The 17786-nt window shown below is 49.4% G+C and overlaps 7 protein-coding genes across 7 annotated transcripts; 4 read left to right on the forward strand and 3 right to left on the reverse strand.

Moving 5' to 3' along the window:
• The first annotated feature begins 1 nt into the window (after position 1).
• On the forward strand, positions 2–4768 carry FOBCDRAFT_185105 (uncharacterized protein). The gene is made up of 2 exons (XM_031186617.3): positions 2–360; positions 410–4768. The coding sequence occupies exons 1-2, from the start codon at positions 200–202 to the stop codon at positions 4602–4604; spliced, it is 4356 nt and encodes a 1451-aa protein (XP_031037752.2). The 5' UTR covers positions 2–199; the 3' UTR covers positions 4605–4768.
• Positions 4769–5722: 954 nt separating this feature from the next.
• FOBCDRAFT_275539 (uncharacterized protein) lies at positions 5723–6661 on the reverse strand (the record flags this gene model as incomplete). The annotated part of the gene is made up of 1 exon (XM_054705046.2): positions 5723–6661. The coding sequence occupies one exon, from the start codon at positions 6659–6661 to the stop codon at positions 5723–5725; it is 939 nt and encodes a 312-aa protein (XP_054561021.2).
• A 2683-nt stretch (positions 6662–9344) lies between these two features.
• FOBCDRAFT_203045 (phosphatidylinositol N-acetylglucosaminyltransferase-domain-containing protein) lies at positions 9345–10978 on the forward strand (the record flags this gene model as incomplete). The annotated part of the gene is made up of 2 exons (XM_031186614.2): positions 9345–9732; positions 9789–10978. 2 exons carry the CDS (start codon positions 9345–9347, stop codon positions 10976–10978), a joined length of 1578 nt encoding a protein of 525 aa, XP_031037749.2.
• Positions 10979–13230: 2252 nt separating this feature from the next.
• FOBCDRAFT_225888 (uncharacterized protein) lies at positions 13231–14453 on the forward strand. Its single transcript, XM_031186613.3, has 2 exons — positions 13231–13623; positions 13689–14453. Exons 1-2 carry the CDS (start codon positions 13549–13551, stop codon positions 14208–14210), a joined length of 597 nt encoding a protein of 198 aa, XP_031037748.2. The 5' UTR covers positions 13231–13548; the 3' UTR covers positions 14211–14453.
• On the reverse strand, positions 14451–15787 carry FOBCDRAFT_225889 (Metallo-dependent phosphatase-like protein). Its single transcript, XM_031186612.3, has one exon. It carries the CDS (start codon positions 15515–15517, stop codon positions 14522–14524), a length of 996 nt encoding a protein of 331 aa, XP_031037747.2. The 5' UTR covers positions 15518–15787; the 3' UTR covers positions 14451–14521.
• Positions 15788–16159: 372 nt separating this feature from the next.
• FOBCDRAFT_203048 (SOH1-domain-containing protein) lies at positions 16160–16607 on the forward strand (the record flags this gene model as incomplete). Its single annotated transcript, XM_031186611.3, has 2 exons — positions 16160–16273; positions 16335–16607. The coding sequence occupies 2 exons, from the start codon at positions 16160–16162 to the stop codon at positions 16605–16607; spliced, it is 387 nt and encodes a 128-aa protein (XP_031037746.3).
• A 285-nt stretch (positions 16608–16892) lies between these two features.
• FOBCDRAFT_275544 (uncharacterized protein) lies at positions 16893–17273 on the reverse strand (the record flags this gene model as incomplete). Its single annotated transcript, XM_031186610.2, has 2 exons — positions 16893–17215; positions 17264–17273. The coding sequence occupies 2 exons, from the start codon at positions 17271–17273 to the stop codon at positions 16893–16895; spliced, it is 333 nt and encodes a 110-aa protein (XP_031037745.1).
• Between the last annotated feature and the right edge of the window lie 513 nt (positions 17274–17786).

Below are 17786 nucleotides of genomic sequence, written 5' to 3' on the forward strand. Positions count from 1 at the left end.
CGTTCGTATTGAAGAATACCTTGCCCTGAGCAACTCTTCTCCTCTGCTGAAATCAAACGCCTCTATCCCTTTTTGGCCTCTTGTGGATGATGACATGATTCAAAGCCATTCAGTGGCAGTTCGCCGTGTCTCCTCTCCTTACCTCATATGAGTTGCGATATGAGGAACGTCGTGATACCCTCTCGAGATACCCATCACCATGCCCTCCTTCGACCAACTCGCTGACGCTCCCAAGAAGGGCAAGGTCATCAAATCTGCCTACGAGAGCGAAAGTTTTGAGTCAGATGGCACCATTCATGTTGATGGCCTAGTCGGCTCAGCCACTATCTCTCCTGCTGGGCGAGACGTCGCATTGGCTTCGTAGGTTAAAAGTGTACTATTGAATTGATAGATTCTAACAACAAAATAGGCCTGATGGATTGGCAATCATAGATCTTGACTCGCCATATAGCCCTCCCCGGCGACTGAGAACTCATGGCCTTCCGTGGCTGGTTGTGGATGTCCAATGGTCACCCTTTGCTGCTCGCGACTACTGGATCGTCTCAGCCGCCAATCATCGTGCCCTGGTGTGGAATCTAAATCGCAGGGAAGACTCGAGTTCGGGTGCCATAGAACATTCTCTTCAAGGCCACAGTCGTGCTATTACAGACGTCAACTGGTCTGCTCACCATCCAGACCTCTTGTCGACCTGCTCAGTAGATGGCTATATTCACGCATGGGATCTTCGAAGACCACGCCAGCCTGTTTTGACCTTCTGCGATTGGACTGCTGGTGCATCTCAGGTCAAATACAACCGCCAAGCATCTCACATCCTCGCTTCTGCTCACGATCGATGGTTGCATATTTGGGATGAACGCCGTTCTTCTGAGCCTCTAAAATCTATCAAAGCTCACAAATCCAAGATATATGGCCTGGACTGGAATCGATCTGACCCGAAGGCTATTGTCTCCTGTTCCATCGACAAGAGGATCAACTTCTGGGACTATACTGCGGAAGAGCCCTTGCAACATACCATTGAAACTGGCTTTCCAGTGTGGAGAGCTCGTCACACACCTTTCGGACACGGCCTCCTCGCAATACCCCAGAACGAACCGGGTGACCTTTATCTCTACGACACCAACTTTGAACCAGAATCGAAAGTGACAAGTCAACCAATCGATGTCTGGCCGGGGCACGGAGATCACAAAGCAAAGGAATTTCTGTGGAGATGCCGTGGCGGCATAACTGACGACGGTAAAGACAACCGTGAATTCCAGCTCGTCTCTTGGGGCACAGACAACGAACTCAAGCTTCAATGCATCGACCCCAAGATCTTCGCCGCTATCGGCCATAAACGCGGCATGCCAGCCGATCCAGCAATCAGTATCACTCGAAAAGGCGCAACATACAAGACTTTCCGTACAGTAGACGAAAGTACGGATCGCGATCGTAAATCTGCTACAATGAGCGATCACCGGCCTGGCACCAGTTATCATAAGCAAAGTGCTCTTACCCTAGGAATGCGATCAGGCACAACTCAAAGCCACCGTGCATCGATGGCATGGCGAGGTCCTTCAATGAAGGCCAAGGTATCTGGAAGATCCGTCGATCGTAACCAGTCGCAAATAGGATGGATGAAAGGAATTGCCATGACTAAGAGAAAGGCGTCAACGAGCGCCAAACGACACTTATCAAAAGACTCGGGTATCTTTGGCCATGGATACCCTGACGATGAGTGGGCAGAACCTGAATCTATTCAGGAGGAACTTCTACGCATCAGCCATCAACTTCCCAAAGTGAGGTGGGACAACATTGATATGGACAGTTTGACTCTCAACGCCTCACTGAACGGCCCCTGGGGCGCCGATGGAGAAACTATATTCATTAAGGTTCGGATTGATATTCCAGTCGGCTATCCCAAGACCAGGGCACCAAAGTTCTATGTTGAAAAATCGTCCTTCATGCCTGCAGAGACTCACAAAAAGATTGATCGCGAGCTTCAGCAACTGGCCAATCAGTTCCTGCAAAGAAAAAAGAATTGCCTTGAGGTTGCCTTTACGTATCTCCTTGGGGAAGTTGATCTTGAAAGCAGCACAACTTTCTTCAAGAATGTTCGAGATTTAGATGATGAACTTGATGGCTTAGCGGACGAGAGCTCTAGTGAATCCGACGAGGATATCCCCGCCGGCGGTTCAGCATCCATGTCTCAAGAACTGCCCCCTCATAACGAGCTGGATACCGCGCTTGCGCCTCCGAATAGGACAATCGTGCCACCGCCACCCAGGACCTGCGGTGCCAGGTTCTCACACAACGGACGATTGATCTGTTTCTTCCCCTCCAAAGAGGAAAAGGCGCGCGCATTGTTCACAACCACTATGGACGCTTATAGGGAACGCCCTAAGGGGGAACCATTCTTTGCGGGCTTTGGCAGAATCGCACATGATCTTGGGCCTCGACAACGTTTCATGGCGGAAGACAGTTCCGCATCCAGCGGGGATTCTGATACGTCTGCCTCTGGATCATCTTCATCCTCATCATCTTCGAGCGATTCAGAGTCTACGTCAATGCATAAGATTAATCTCTGGTATCACCCTAGCCGCCAGTTTAGGAAAACATGGAGCGAAGACAGATCAATACGCTCGAGTGGCGGTGGTACAGGAGTGGGCACTGGTACTGGCACTGGCACAAGTCGTCGCAGGCCTGGTCGGCCTAAGAACCTAATCTCGATACATGACTTCCGTGGTCTTCTCCCCTCGAAAGAGGAATTTGCACGTGAGTACGCCATCTTTGGCGATGGAGCCGAGGTCTGTGAGCACAATGCAAAGGTTGCTGAGAAGTACAACGCTCGAGATCTGGTTGATGTCTGGCGATATCTTGCGCTTCTATTAAAGAAGGGTGTTCCGCTCGAGATACTCGCCCACAATCAGAGGCGCGATTCTATTCTGGTAATCGCCCACGATGTGGTTTCCAGGTGCAATGCCGATACTTCTCCTCTTGACTCTTTTTTGGAAAGACATGAAGGTGCGTTGTCGGGCAGAGTCAAATGGGGTAAGCATCCCTTGGCCAGGGACTTCATCATGGACCTTTTTGCATACTATGAGAAGATTGCGGACATCCAAATGTTGGCAATGCTTTCTTGTATATTCAGCGAATCTTCTGCTGCAGACAGTGTGGCTTACTTTGAATCTCATCTACCGCAACCCGAGACTCCCCTCCCTTTCAAGGCACCAGCTTTCTCGCTAGACTACTTCCCCACTGATGCCTCACTATGGAATATTGGTGGACGCAGTTATACGAACTCAGCTATTACAACACCGATGACAGTGCACACTCCTGTCCACTATTCTGGATCTCAGGCATCAGACGATGGCATATGGGGTGGCGATGCAGCATCGAACTCGTACTCTTGTGGAGAAACGCCGCCAAATAAATTCAAGGGGTATTTAGGGGAGGTTGAGGCACCGCCCAGCGTGTCTACGTCTCCAAACACACGGTTTCTAAATAGAGCAAACTCGGGACTGGCATCAGCTTTTGCTGCCAACCTGCCGCGTTCGTTTGCAGGAGTCAGCTCGTCGTCACCTCCAAATCACGTAAGAAAGAGACCCAGCCCTGCTGAAACGATTCTCAGCAGTCTGGCTCCAGGCAATGTTACATGGAGTGCGTCGACCGCGATGGACTCGAATGGTGGGAGAACCTCTTTGGATGATGATGATTATCGGAGGGATGATTATCTGTCACTTGTGCCCACAAAGATTGCCGTCACAATGGAGGATCAAACCGCATTCGATGATGATGGTTGGCTGAACATATCCATGCTCGAGTCCAGTCAGGCCGATGTCCATGCTCGTTATCGATATGCGTATGCTGAAATGCTGCAAATGTGGAGTCAACCACTCTCCAGACTCGAGATTATGAAGTTCAATTCACTCAAGGAGGACATGACTGGAGGGCATGTTGACGACAACTTCCATGAGTCAGGCGCTGGTCACGATGGCAAAGCACATAATTCATCGCCCATCGCCATGGGCAAGAAGGATCAGCTTCAAGCGTTGCTTGCTTCAGGTCGCGGCCTTGATGTCACAGGGATGTGCCGCATACACGAAATCCAGCTGGAACCACTTCGTTATACTTCCAGTGACTCCAAGGTTGGTGGTGCTGTTGGTACATGTGATCGTTGTCATCAAACTCAGAGTCAGCTCACATGTGTGTACTGCCTTGAGCCTGTGGATGCTCTCTTCCCGCCATGCTTGGCTTGTGGTTGCGCAAGCCACGAGGCGTGTCTAGCAGAGTGGCATGCTGCTGGCGAAACGCAATGCCCCGCAGGCGACGAGTGCAACTGTGTGGAGGAGGCAGCAGATGGCCAGGTTGAATCATGGGCAGCCCTGCAGGGAGCCATGCTCAAGGGGCAAAGGCATATGATGATGCTGCCTGGTCCAGCCTTGGATGATAGCGACGACGACGCAAAGGTGCCTCGTAACTGGGAGAGAGTTGAGCCCTCTTTTCCCTCGCGAATGCAGGGCCTTTCAGCTGCCAGTATAAGTCTGGGCAACAGGCTACGGAAATCGGCAGGAGAATGGTCACGAGCTTCAAGTTTGAAACGAAACGATCGGAGGAACGTAATATAATATCTCTGTTGGATTATTCACTATGGGATTTGACGAGCCCATTGCTATGTACACTAATGGAGGCTAGACTGTTTGAGCGTTGGAATTTCTTGTGTGGCAGTCGAATATGTATCTATTTACACAATACTTACTTACCGCATTCCAAATAAGATAAATATCAGTCACGTCAAAAGGATCCTAGTAGTCATAATTGAGGAATTGCAATGCCTTGAGTATACTGCCAGTGTTCGGTTGCAGTAACTCAGGGGTAATAAAGCCCAGGTATGCAACAATACCTAGGCAACTGCTTTATTGGGCGAGTATGGCATCTAGCGTATTAACAATTGTCGCATCAATACTATTATTCAGTTATGAAACACTCCTTTTGCACTGGCGACATGAAATCAACCTTTGGACCTTTGTCTAACGAGATTTATAGGTAGACAATCATCTGCCTGACAAGAGCATCCACTTGTTAACTCTTTGCCTAGCGACAGTATAGCAAGTCAGATCAGAGGTTAATGTTACATCCTCCTATGTTCGCCTGAAAACTACTATGATATCGTCGATCTCAGTGTGAGGGGAGATCTGTTCAGATGTTCCATGTCAGATAAACAAACTGAAGGACTTTGAACTGTAACACGAGTTGCACAGTAGAAGAACACCATTAACTATTCAGAAGTTCAATTATAATATGCAGGTTTAGCTGAGGATTGAGGAAATAGTCTTTCAGTTTTGTTGTTTCTTCTATCGTTCCGCTTGTTTCGAAAATGAAATTTATAAATGCAATATATAACAGAAACAACATACCTCGGTATGTTTTGAATGAATATTTAAATAATTAGATACCGTTGCTTGTTTCATCATTGAGTTGCGCAAAATGATGGCGCTAGACCGCAGCTTGTTCTGATCGTTGTGTCCGTCATTTCTGGTTGGACATAATAGTCCAACAAGTTTTGAGCCCCTCTACACGTCTGTTCTTCATTTACCCTCAGAGAGTGTCAAATTGTTCTTCCCTGTGTTGGTGCCGTTGTTGAACTTCACGCAGATATTAGTTGTCCAGGAGGTACTGTTCTTATCGTTCAGTATGGCTGAGCCTTGCGCCTGTCAAAGGTATCCCCCATCCACTTCTATTACCTTCAACTGCTACGTCGTCTCACTTCCACTCCAGATTCGCTCCATCCATCTCGTTGCAAATCAAATGTCAGAATTCTCTCGACAACCACCCATCTCATCCTGTTTTCGTATACGGCTTTATCTTCACCAGCTTGCCATGAAATGATTCGGATCCATTTCTGTCCGTCATCGGGAGCCTTGTATCTACCGTCGAGGAAGGCAACCTTGGACAACATTATGCTGCGCTGTTTGTTGAGTTCATGGCAATCTTCTTTCCCGCAACGTCCGTCATGCAAGACAGCCTGTGATTCTGGCTCCCTCAGGTCCAGGGGTGCCATCTCAATGATGTTCTCGTCCACCCAGTATCTGAACTGCTTCGCCAACTGTTGAAGTCGCATTTTATATGGCAACTTTGGGTTCACCTGGACCATCCACGCTGGGTCGATTTCCCCCACCTTGACAATCCACATATCATCCACGTTAGGGAACCAAAACCTGTCGAATTCGATTTTCCCAAAATCCGGCTGCCGGTAACACGCTGATAGATAGACAGAATAGTGATAGGGCCCCTCCACCCGTCCATCATCAGGGAAGCAGTCCCAGAAGACAAGACGCCGTATCCGCGGGGCAAGACCATCTAGGTACTGGTCGGTCACCTGATCTGAGATCTTGTGGTCACAGAGGAGGATGTCCCTGGAGAAGTCGAAGTATGACCCATTACCAATTGGTTCGTACCCCAGCCGAGTTTCATCTCGCGCTTCCGCATTGAGTTGTGTAACGGTAGGCAAGGGATAAGACCGGCTCTTTTGAACCAGATCACCGTATAAAACGATACGAGGCTCACTCGCTCGTGACCATATCTTTAGACGAAGTTCCGTTGGTAAAGAATTAAAGTCGGTCGTAGCTGAGGTTGAGAGGGACAAAGACGCCATGGTCTCGAGGCCATGGGACGAAGCAGACATCTCCATCATAGTAAACAGAGGGTGGAGTATATGAACTCCAGAGAGTAAAGACCAGCAGAAGACATCAAAGGTTGGCTGCCAACCAAGAGGTATGAGCGGCGGTTTTAATCTCACGTCGGGTATATAGTGTCAAACCCCAGAGCAGGGGTTCTCACGAGGACAGACGGAAACAGTGTCATACCTACAAGTAGGGGGGGACCATGACCGTTTGCGGCACGTCCGGGGCGGGGAAAATAATTGATCCTCGTGAAGCCATCGTCGGACGCGGTGCATACCTGCATGCACGCATGCATGTAAGGTATGTAGGTGGTAGATAGTAAGTAGATAGACTATGTGCTATACTGTGTCACAGGTTACTAAAACCGGGATGGTTCACCGACACCGCCCTCAGCGGTTCGATGGCGGCATACTGCATGGCGGATTCTGGTGTCTCGGTCAATCTACCAATGAGACAGCTTTCCAAGGAACAAAGTGGTGATGAGACCGGGGGAGCCGCAGATGGTGCAAGATGTTGAGTGGACGATCACACTTTATCGAACATTTCGCGCTTCTTGTTTACCTCTCGACTCTCACTTGTCTTGTAAAAAAGCAAATCTGCCAAACGCCTCACAACGCCCTTCGTTTCCCCTCGTTGTCCTTTTTAGCTCATCATCTTACTTCAAATATGATTTATAGTCTTCTCTTGCTTTTTGATCAAATGTTTGACTAGGATATCTCGTCGTGTTCGTACTGAGTCGAAACAGCAACAAGACAACGCCAGCATCCGGAGACACTCGATCAGTTCGTGTGTCTATAGCATTAGTGAAATATGTCTTGGATGATGGCCTGATGTGAGTTGGACGGTGGCAGACTATCCCAGTCGTGGCTGCATACGACGCAAAAGCCTGCCAGTGGGCAAGACCGATGCGACGCGATGCTAGGGCCGGAGAGATCAATCAGAATCAGGACCTCCTCAGCACGGAGTACAATCTACCCAGCTACAAACAGTCATCTGGAGGTGACCGCTCATGGTGCCGGGAATGTCGATTGTCTATCACGGGGCTAGTATCCGTAGGTGACAGTTGTCCGAGAGCGTGGGTCAGCGCGCGAACAGACACTTTCAGCTCAACTCAACACACCAAAGGAGTGAGTTGATTGAGTCGTCCATTCTTGGCTTGTTTTCGATCTTTTTCTCCTGGTTGGAAATCGGAAGATGTGTCCTCTCTATCGCGGTGGAGGTACCGAGGCATCTTTCGATCCTACACTTCGTACTGTAGAAGAACTGGGAGTTTGGTATGGACCCGGCGGTATGGTTGGCTTAACAAAATGTGCTTGAAGTGAGGCGGAAGGGCTTGGACGGGAACCTGCAAGGGATGTCGGGTAACCCCGTGTGGAGTCCGTTAACTTGAGGCGGGATAGTACGCGATTGGTGCCGGTGAACTGGTTCTGGGACAGTCCAAGAATGAACGCCTTTACCAAGTCTGGTTATGATTGGCAGTGAGATCTGACTTGGGGCAACGAGCAGTGGGCATCCTTGGTGACTGCAGATAGCAATGGTGATGAGTGAAGGCTGAGCGAATGAATGTCAGACAATAATACCGGGTTCCTATTTCGTTTTGCCATCGACATGATCCAATTTCTCCGATAACAGCGCATCAGCAGGTACGGGTGCGTGGCTGGTTTGGGTCCCAAGACCACGTTTTTCTCCAAATCGATCTCTCAGGATCGGGAGAGCTAACCTGATCCATTGGCTGGCAGACTCGAAGTGGTCGCTATCTAGGAGTGGAGATAATTATGTGGTTTTATAAGTGTGACAGGGAGAGAAGGCCTGTATTCTGCACGGTTCATTCTGTATGCTGCGTATCCACGAACCATGTCTAGCATGTCAACCCGGTTTCTTGGTTAGAAGTAACTGAATATGCCAAGGCAGACTGATCAAGCAGGATGGGATGGTGGGTGGTAGATCGAAAGAAGAGCGGTGATGTGCTCAATATTGGAAAGGCTGATGACTGTGCTTGAAACATCGGTGTACATGCGTATCTGCGTATACTCAATGTTGTCACTTTCGGTATCCAATGCCATCAAGAAGGTCGCACTGTAGCCGCCAGACCTGAGTCTTCTCTCCGATGGCGTTCTCTCCTCCTGCAATGTGCTGTTTGTGAAATCATGCGAGGATCAGGAGTCAGGCGGTTGAGTTGACTCTGCTTGTGTAGGGTAGTGAAATGACCTGAGGGTTGATCAAAGCTTCTTTTTGACTCTCGGTCCGTGTATCGGTACATTTTCTATCGTGTTTTATGGTCATAATTCAACTTTGCAAGAGGAGATGAGAGAGAAAACTTCTGCTACTGGTGACTGCACGATCAGTTGTGCAGTATGAGTGGGAAGCTGCAAGTGTATCACTGACCCCACCAGAAGACAGCTCCTTCCGGTTATCCTCCTGCCTGAAGTGTGAAGTACCTTAACAGCGGAGGTACATAAATTTAAGAGACAGTAAGGTACCTCTCACGTATACGAATATCATACTGCTGCAGGATCAACATTCTCCAGCGGGAGCTGGAGATGACGATAAGCCCGTCACATCTCAACTATCCAAGCGTGTCTTACTAGCCACCTACATACATTACAGTACACACAGCTACAGGCTCGCGCACGCACGCACGCACACACACGCACTTCTCATAGTTTAGTAGATCCATCCATTTCCATGACAGGAGACGCTACGGCACGATCTCCAAGTCCACTAACCCTGGGCGACCCACTCATTACAGGTGTCAATTGGCATCAACACCAGCCTCCAACTTCAGCTCCGGCTCCAACTTCACCAACAAAAAGCCCAGGTTCAAGTCAACCCCTCGATCCCGATCCCGGACCCGGGCCCAGATCCCGACGCCTCCAATGCCTTCTCGATAGCATGCTACCCCCTACCGACGACGAGACGCCGTTCCCCTCGTTAGACCACTCGGCCCTTCATGGCTTCGGTCGTTCTCATCTTTCCCCTGACGATGCCTTTGTGTCGCCTCCTCGAGGGCCGCGAGGCCGGAGTCGAAGACGTAAACGCCCATGGAAGAAGCTGATGTGGGTTAAGCAATCGTGTATGTCTCAGGAAATTCCTGTATTGGACAATGGCAGCTAACAATTGAGCTTGCAGACCCCGATAACTACACCGATCAAGCGACCTTCCTCGAGAATCTCCAGCGCAACCCTCGTCTCAAGCCATATGACTTCTGGCCACTCGTCGCTGACTCTACGGTCATACTACAGCATGTCTGTTCAGTCATAATCTTTGTTGTTTGTTTTGTCGGCATATTTCAGGAGCGCGTGTCTCCTGTTGCTGTCACAAGCTGGAGCAGCTTCGCTACGTTTGTAGGATGGATCCTCTGGGAACGTTGGCTATCAGAAATTGAAGACACGGATGATCCGAGTCTTGGCGTGGCAGCGAATGTGATGGGAAGGGCCGGTCGGACTGGAAGTCTAAGGCGACCAACCCGCACGGGCAGTATCCGGCGTCCACCTCCGCTCCGGGTCGAGTCGGCGCCGTCTACCGCCGCACCATCTGCTGTCGCTTCGGCTGCGAGTTCGACAACCAACCTGCATGCGCCTAGCACGATGCAGCGAGCCCAGTCTGCTTCAACGACCTCCCTGGCCAGTGGTATCGCACACACTCCACGAGCGAGTCAAGAACATCTCCCCGAACTACCACCGCCCCTCCTGGCAGAAGAAAATCGATACCGACAGAGGATGGAGACCGTCAAGTCCGCGATTCTTATCTATTGCACGCTCCTTGGGCTGAGTCCCATTCTCAAGTCGCTAACGCAATCAACATCAAGCGATAGCATCTGGGCTATGTCCTTCTGGCTTCTCGCGATCAATATCTTCTTTTTTGACTACTCTGGAGGTGTAGGTGCCAAGTTTCCAGCATCGCTGTCCACAAATGCTGCTTTGATGGCATCGACTGTACTCGCCAGCCGACTACCATCGACCAAGCAGGTGTTCAGTCTGACACTCTTCAGCATCGAGGTGTTTGGGTTGTTTCCAGTATTCCGACGCTATGTACGACATCGAAGCTGGCGCTTCCATATCCTCTCTGCCATTCTGCTGGTATTAGGTGCAAGCTTCGGAGTCGGCCTAATACTGGGATACGATAAGAACACAATTGGATGGCCGTGGAAGAGTGGACTAGTGGGCATGATTGTTGGAGTGCTCATTGCCATACTGGCTACAGGAGGCTGCAGCTGGTGGCTGATAGGACTTCAGAAGTACAAGAACGAGATACGGGGACCGTGGGATCCCGCGAGACCCATTATCATGAATCGGCCTCGATGGGACGATGATTCATGAGGCGATGTGTTTTTAGGCATATAATTATTAGAACCTACATTTGCTTGTTAATGTATTTAGACCTGCATTTACTGTCCTAGTATTTCCACCCTAGTGACTACATGATGGAATTTTTAGTGGAAAGTCGCTGTCATTTTTGAAGACAAGATCTCTGTTTGCATCATTTAAAAGGAACGGCACATGAGTCCCGCTGTATAAGCAATTGCCAAACACACAAGGAAACTTGGCAAGATTTCCATGTTGAGCCAAGCTTTTTGTTCAACTCCACAGGGCTACGCTAGGGCGCCGACATGGGATTTGTGTCACAGATCGAGAAGTAAGCGAGTGATTGATATCGATCGAGGATTCTGACGGAAGGGAGAATCGACTTTGGCTTAGGTTTGGTGGCTGAGGTAATTGGAATGAAATCGTAGATGGCAGTTGAGGGAGGCTCAACAACGTTTGGTATGCGGTACTGCGAATGGACGTTAAGTGCAGTGTGCTATATGTGTACCCAGTCATTATTATACACTACTACCCGCTTGAAGAGAAAGACTTAGTAAAGCAAATCAAGGGCTGAGGAACATGAGCATATTCAAGGAATTTGATAGTGTCTTGTTTTTTCATGCTTATGAGATTGGGTTATGGTTTGAGAACCTCATCATGAGTTTATAGCCTACGATTAGACCAAACTTTGCTACTTCGGTATGAGATTTATGGAAGTCTCTAGATGTCTTGATCATCCTCTCTACTCAGTATACCATGCTTTGTTTAGCGAATGGAGATCCATATGTGGTGCTGGCATGATGTGAGGTTATGTAAGTGCTATGCCGTACTCGCCTGATTCCAAGCCTCGACAACACGTTACTCTGGATACGAGATGCATCTGCACATGGCATGCAGCCGCTGATCGGTGATGCTGATCTGACCCTGCATGTGAGGATGAAGTCAAAAGAAGAAAAAGCAGCCGCCAGAGAGAGCTACAGCAGTATTCGTTTAAGCATCACTGCGTTTCGTGGAGTTGCACTGTCTAGACACCTCCCCGAATTAGAAGCCGACGTCCACCAATAGCAGCGAGGGAGAAGGAAGATGTTTTGTCGGGAAGCATCCAATTTATCCGTACGGACAAGGCCGCCAAAAAGTCCTAGCGAGGAGGCACTTTGGGACGACGCGTAAGTGTTTGTATGCACGCGCATGCACAATGCGTGAGGGGGCAATAAGCTGACGTTGATGGATGAGCTTGAGGATGTGAAGATGACACTCAGAAGAGACAATAGCAGCAGTAACAGTAAGCCAGCTCAGCCTTCAAGGTTGTCACGATTGATCCAGTGTGCGAGAGCTGCAGAAGCTGAGATGGTGGTGCATATCATGTTCTCATCCTGGTCTTTGTGCCGTTTAGTGGCGTTTCATAGCCTGTTGACGGTTGCTTACATGTTTCTTCTAATATCTAGCCCTATCTTGTTCCGGATGCTATACACTCTGTAAGTTGAGTGAATAAGTGAGAGAAACCAAAGGAAGCTTCTGAAAAAAAGGAGTAAACAGACGAAAGGAGCAGTTTTGATGCATGAACTAGCATCATCAAACCTTATATGGAGAAATAAAGTTACGGTAGGCTACTTCGTATTCAATACATTCGACGTACGTACAGTATGTTTCTTGATCTGGAAAGACATTGACTGTTATGATGTTGTCCGGGGCAATAAATCCCTAGTTTCGAGGGTAGCACCAATTTAGACTCCCCCCCCCTCCTCTTAAAACATGCACGGATGCATACCAAGAAACGCCACGGGCAATGACGGCGTCGCCCCCAAACGGCAACCGGCACAAACAAGAGAAAGAGTAGCAAATTTAGGGGATGAGAGACTAGAAGAGACAAAATAAAACTCAATTTTCCTTGTTCCGAGGTCGCTGCCGAGCACAAAATGGCGCTTGGAGAAGATAATGGAAGATAGGGAAAAAAGTAGAGTTTTATGAAACCTCGGACGATGACACCCGACAATTACGGGAGTTGTGAGAAGGTTACTGAAATATGGTGATTGACAGGCCATTAGAACTCTATCGGCGCTGTAGACCCACCGAAAAAGATCAGCGCCTATGCCGCAGGACTCGGCATGATTGGTCGGTCCAGGTGTTTTATGTACAGTACGCAGAAGGTTGGTATCGGCTTGTCGGGCCTAGGGGGGGGGGGGGGGGGGGGGGTTTGAACCAGGGGTCCAGGGGCACTTCTGCAGCCTGAAGCTGTGCTAGAGCTTAGCATTGGATCAGGACCAGGTCAATGGTCACCCCAATAGCAGTACCTTAGCCTGTATTCGTTCGTAGTCCAGCCACTTGTTGACGTCTGCTGTCCATCACTATTGACTGGGCTAATAAAGTATCGGGACTTTTTAAGTTTGCAAGACTCTACTACATTGTATATAAGGAGGTGATGCCGACGTGTTCCAGGACTTGTCTTAGTTGCCTTTTGTACATCCCTCTCGTTGAATTGAATTGAATTGCATCTGTCTAATTGTTGACTTAATACCTCAAAGCTTTCTCGCTTTCACTCAATCGTTTAGTTACAGTACCAAAATCATTCACACACCACATTCAAAATGAAGGCTGCTTTCTTCCTCGCTGCTGCTGGCCTCGTTGCCGCTCAGGACTTCGGTGGTCAACCCGAGTGTGCTGTAAGTCAACCGAACACACCCGACCACTTACACATCCATGACAGCACCCAACTAACACCTCACAGCTCAAATGTCTCCAGGAGAACATCCCCAAGGCCGGCTGCAAGCTCGAGGACACCGCCTGCCAATGCGCCTCCGATTTCCAGGCGAAGCTCCTCCCCATCATCACCCCTTGCTTGACCAAGGCCTGCGAGGCTCAAGACCTCCTCAAGGCTCAGTCCGCTGCCGCTGAGGCCTGCAAGGAGTTCGCTAAGACCGCCGGCGAGAGCAAGCCTACCGCTACCTCTGCTGCTGCCACCACCGGCGCCGTCACCGTCAGCATCGACACCTCCGTCACCGGCTCCGCCAGCGTCCCCGCCATCTTCTCCAGCATCCCCGAGGAGTCCCCCATTGTTCCAGTTACTCCCCACCCCGGCAACGGGACCACCACCAAGACTCACGGAGCTTCCACCCCCACCGGAACTTCTGGCTCTGGTTCCGGCAGCGAGAGCGGCAGCGCCAGCAGCGTTCCTACTGGTAACGCTGCTGCTGTTGCTGGCCCCGCCTTTGGTCTCCTCGCTGCTATCGGTGCTGTCCTTGCTCTGTAAGAGCTCTGATATCTGTCTGCGTATAAATTCATCACCACGGAGCATTCATGGGACGCAGTCAATTGACATTTACGATACAAGGAAATTAATAATGCGTTGTTCAGAGATCCATGGATAGTGTATCACTTCCTTTTTTCCCCCCCCCGGGGTACCTACGATTAGCTTGCCATCGAGAGTGATGGGAAAAGTAGTAATAGACATGTACCAGCTTAGCTAGTAATAAAGAAGCATTGAAACTTTCGATTCTCAGCTGATGTATATCTATTTTATGATTCGTAATGACAATGATGTAGTTATTCGTCCAGGATCTCTCACACTGGGCCAGCTCTCGCCAAGTCAACATCAATCAGCCACGGTAGCTGTATAGGTCTATATCTGATATCCATAATCGCTGCGTTGACAAACAAGGTTTGTTTCCCTTGAACCACGCGACTGTCACCGTGAGTGAGGTCCAGATGTGCAGCTCTTTGCTTGCTCATCTCAATGAGCTTCACCCTCGTTGCATTGGCCTCTTCCTCGTTCTGCGTCACGCGATTCGGCCGTAGCCCCTTGAGCCCGACTTTTCTTGAAAGTTCCTCATCAATGCCATTGCCTTTCCATGTCACATGATGCGTCCCCCAAGCTTCATGGATATGGCCAAAGCAATGGATCTTGGGTTTGGCACGGGCGACGGCGGCACGGAGGTCGGGACAGCCAGCGTGGGACCCAGTCATGCCTGCAAAGTCGCAGATACCTTGCGGAGGACCGTGAGTAATGGCCACATCGGTTTCCTTGGGAATGTTGAAGTCGTGCCCATTGTCATATTGAAATGCCCAGCCACCATAGGAAGGGGTCCACGGACTCGCATATACTTTCAACAGAGCGCCATTTTGCAAGGTGAACACATGAACGCCCTCGTTCAGGTACCGAACACCATCTTTCTCGGCCTCCTGAAGAATAGTCTTGACCTCATCGAGCGTGTCCGCTGGACCACCAAACTCATTGAGCCAATAATCATCATGAAGCGCCATGTCATGGTTGCCTGCAATGACCAGCTTGAGAGGGGCATTGATAGACCGTAACACAGAGAAGGTATTTTCAAATTCAGGAATTGTAGTTCGCTTCGTAATGTCTCCACAATGAATAGCAACATCCGCCTCTGGTAGAGGCTCTCTCCAACCTGTCGTCACACGCGTGACATCCTTCTCGTTGAGCTCATCATCAGTGCTGGGTCCACCTTTGTTTTTGGGCTTTGGTTTCGACCCATGCGTGTCGGATATGATGAGAATGCGAGTTTTGACATGTTGTGTAGCAGATGTTTCGGACATTTTAAAGAGAGTTGAAGCCGATCATAGGAACACAATATTTATGTTGAGTTTGAGCGTGTCAGGAGACAGAAGAGTTATAATCGAGAGAAGAGTGGATGGTGCTTTCAGCAGGAAGAGTAATTCTATTTTTGCATATGATAATTACCAATATAAGTTTGAGAAGAACAGTGTTGCCTAAGGTAGTTTGTGTTTGTGGATTGCACTTTATACCATCAGAGGTAAACTTTTATGTCTAAGAGCTCAGGCTGACGTCGATGTTTATTCAGTGCCTCCCAAGGACAGAAAAGACGGAGCCTAGCGTCTGCATTGTTTTGAAGAATGACACTGTAAGAGCATGAGAAGAAGACATAAAAGTACTTAGAATATAGACTCAAGTAAGGCAGCTGTTACCCAGTACAAGATTAAAATTTGTATAGAAACTGGAAGGAATTGGAGGAGAGTATTGACAAGCTCTCTATTCCTGGCTTTTTCTTTCTCCTCAACTGTCAAATGGAAGATGTGGGCCTTTCAACTGCGTGACCTCTACCCCAATTGCACTCCTCCAAACACAGCATCAACATCCTCCTACATATCACCACCCACAACCCCGATCTCCATATTCCACTATTCGGAATTGGTCTCCCTCGATACAGTTCCTGGAATATGGCGGCGGAAGATTCTCAAGACGTCCCAATGGGGTCGCCTCCCGAACCGCCTGCTCAAGTAGACCAAGAGCCCAAATATGGTGGCTATTCACGATTCGAGGTTGAGCTTGAGGTTTGTTTGCACTCTCGTTTAGTAGCGCTATGAACCTATAACTAACAGACACCGCGCACAGTTTGTTCAGTCCCTCGCAAACCCGGCCTACCTCAACCATCTTGCCTCCCAGAAGCTTCTCAGCCAACCCGCCTTTGTCGCATATCTTGCCTACCTACAATATTGGAGCAAACCGCCGTATCTCAAGTACCTAACGTACCCCGGCCCGACACTACGACATCTCGAGCTCCTCCAGCAGGAGACGTTCCGGCAACAGATCATCAGCCCTGATGTCGTGAGGGCACTAATGGAGGAGGGCATGAAGGCATCAGTCGATTGGCACCGAGAGAGCTAGAAGGTCCCTGCCAAGCTGAACAGTCCTTCGCAGGATGATACGAAAGGCACATATAACAACAAGAGGACTCAGGATGACCCTGTGAACGAAAGTATGCCTGACACCCCGCGAAAGCGAAAAACCCCACGCAAGAAAAAGAAGCATTCCGTTATCAAGAACAGTGCGACGCCTGGTGGAACAGATTCTTAAACACCTCTGAAAGACAAGTATGATGTCCCAACTCCGTTTCTCCTTGCACAAAGAAAACCCTTTCGCTACAAAATCCAAAGGAATCCTTCCCCAAACTCAGTTTTCTCTCCACCGGTGACCACAGGTCATGCACTTGTAAAAACTCGTCATGGGCTCATCAGCACTACGAATCTGGACCTGGAAGAATGCTGCCTCATCTCCCTCGCACCCTTCGTTGGGACACTGAACACGACCCTTTTGCGCATTGTCCCAGGCGCCAGGACCGCCAAAGACATCCTCCTTCTCGACACGCTCGTACATCCGTCGCGAAAAGACGGGCTCGGTGATGTGATGTTCGAAAGGGCAAGTTCGGCATTCGAGACGGTTGGTTCGTGTATTTGTGAGGGAGACGGTGAGGATGTTTGCGCAATGGGGGCAGACTGGAGTCTGTTAGTTTGGAAGAGGCGCATCAATTTTGGGACTCCTACAGAGCAACATGATGACGGTTGCTATGGACGTGGGAGAGAGAAACGGTTTATTTGCTTAGGGGCAACGTTGGTTTGCTTGAGATGGGCCCTTTTATTTGGTAGTTGTCGTGGATTGAGGTGCGGTTGAATAGACAAACGATCTTGAATTGAAGTATGACTATTTTTTTTTTTTTTTCATTTTACCGCAGAAACATGAAGCTGCTTGACTTGATCTGGTGGGTCCCACTATTGCCCAGGCTGGTCTGGCAGTTCTAGCGCCATCCTCTCCCCGCCATTTCCGCCTGAGCTCCCTGAGGTGGACTTGGATTAGGCTGGGCATCACAGTGCCCCTCCAAACACCAACGAAACATGAAACACTCAAAACCTAGCACAGTCCATATTCACTGCCTCCCTTAAGCCACAACGACGCGACCAGCCTGTGCATTCTCCGTCTCTTACCTGCGGATATTCTTGGAACTCTCCTGACTTACCAACGGGGTTTGTCAGATTCTTCAGCGCTTGACTTGGTCATCGTCAATCCAAA

This window comes from Fusarium oxysporum, chromosome VI (assembly GCF_013085055.1).
Source record: "Fusarium oxysporum Fo47 chromosome VI, complete sequence".
Taxonomy (NCBI): Eukaryota; Fungi; Ascomycota; class Sordariomycetes; order Hypocreales; family Nectriaceae; genus Fusarium; species Fusarium oxysporum.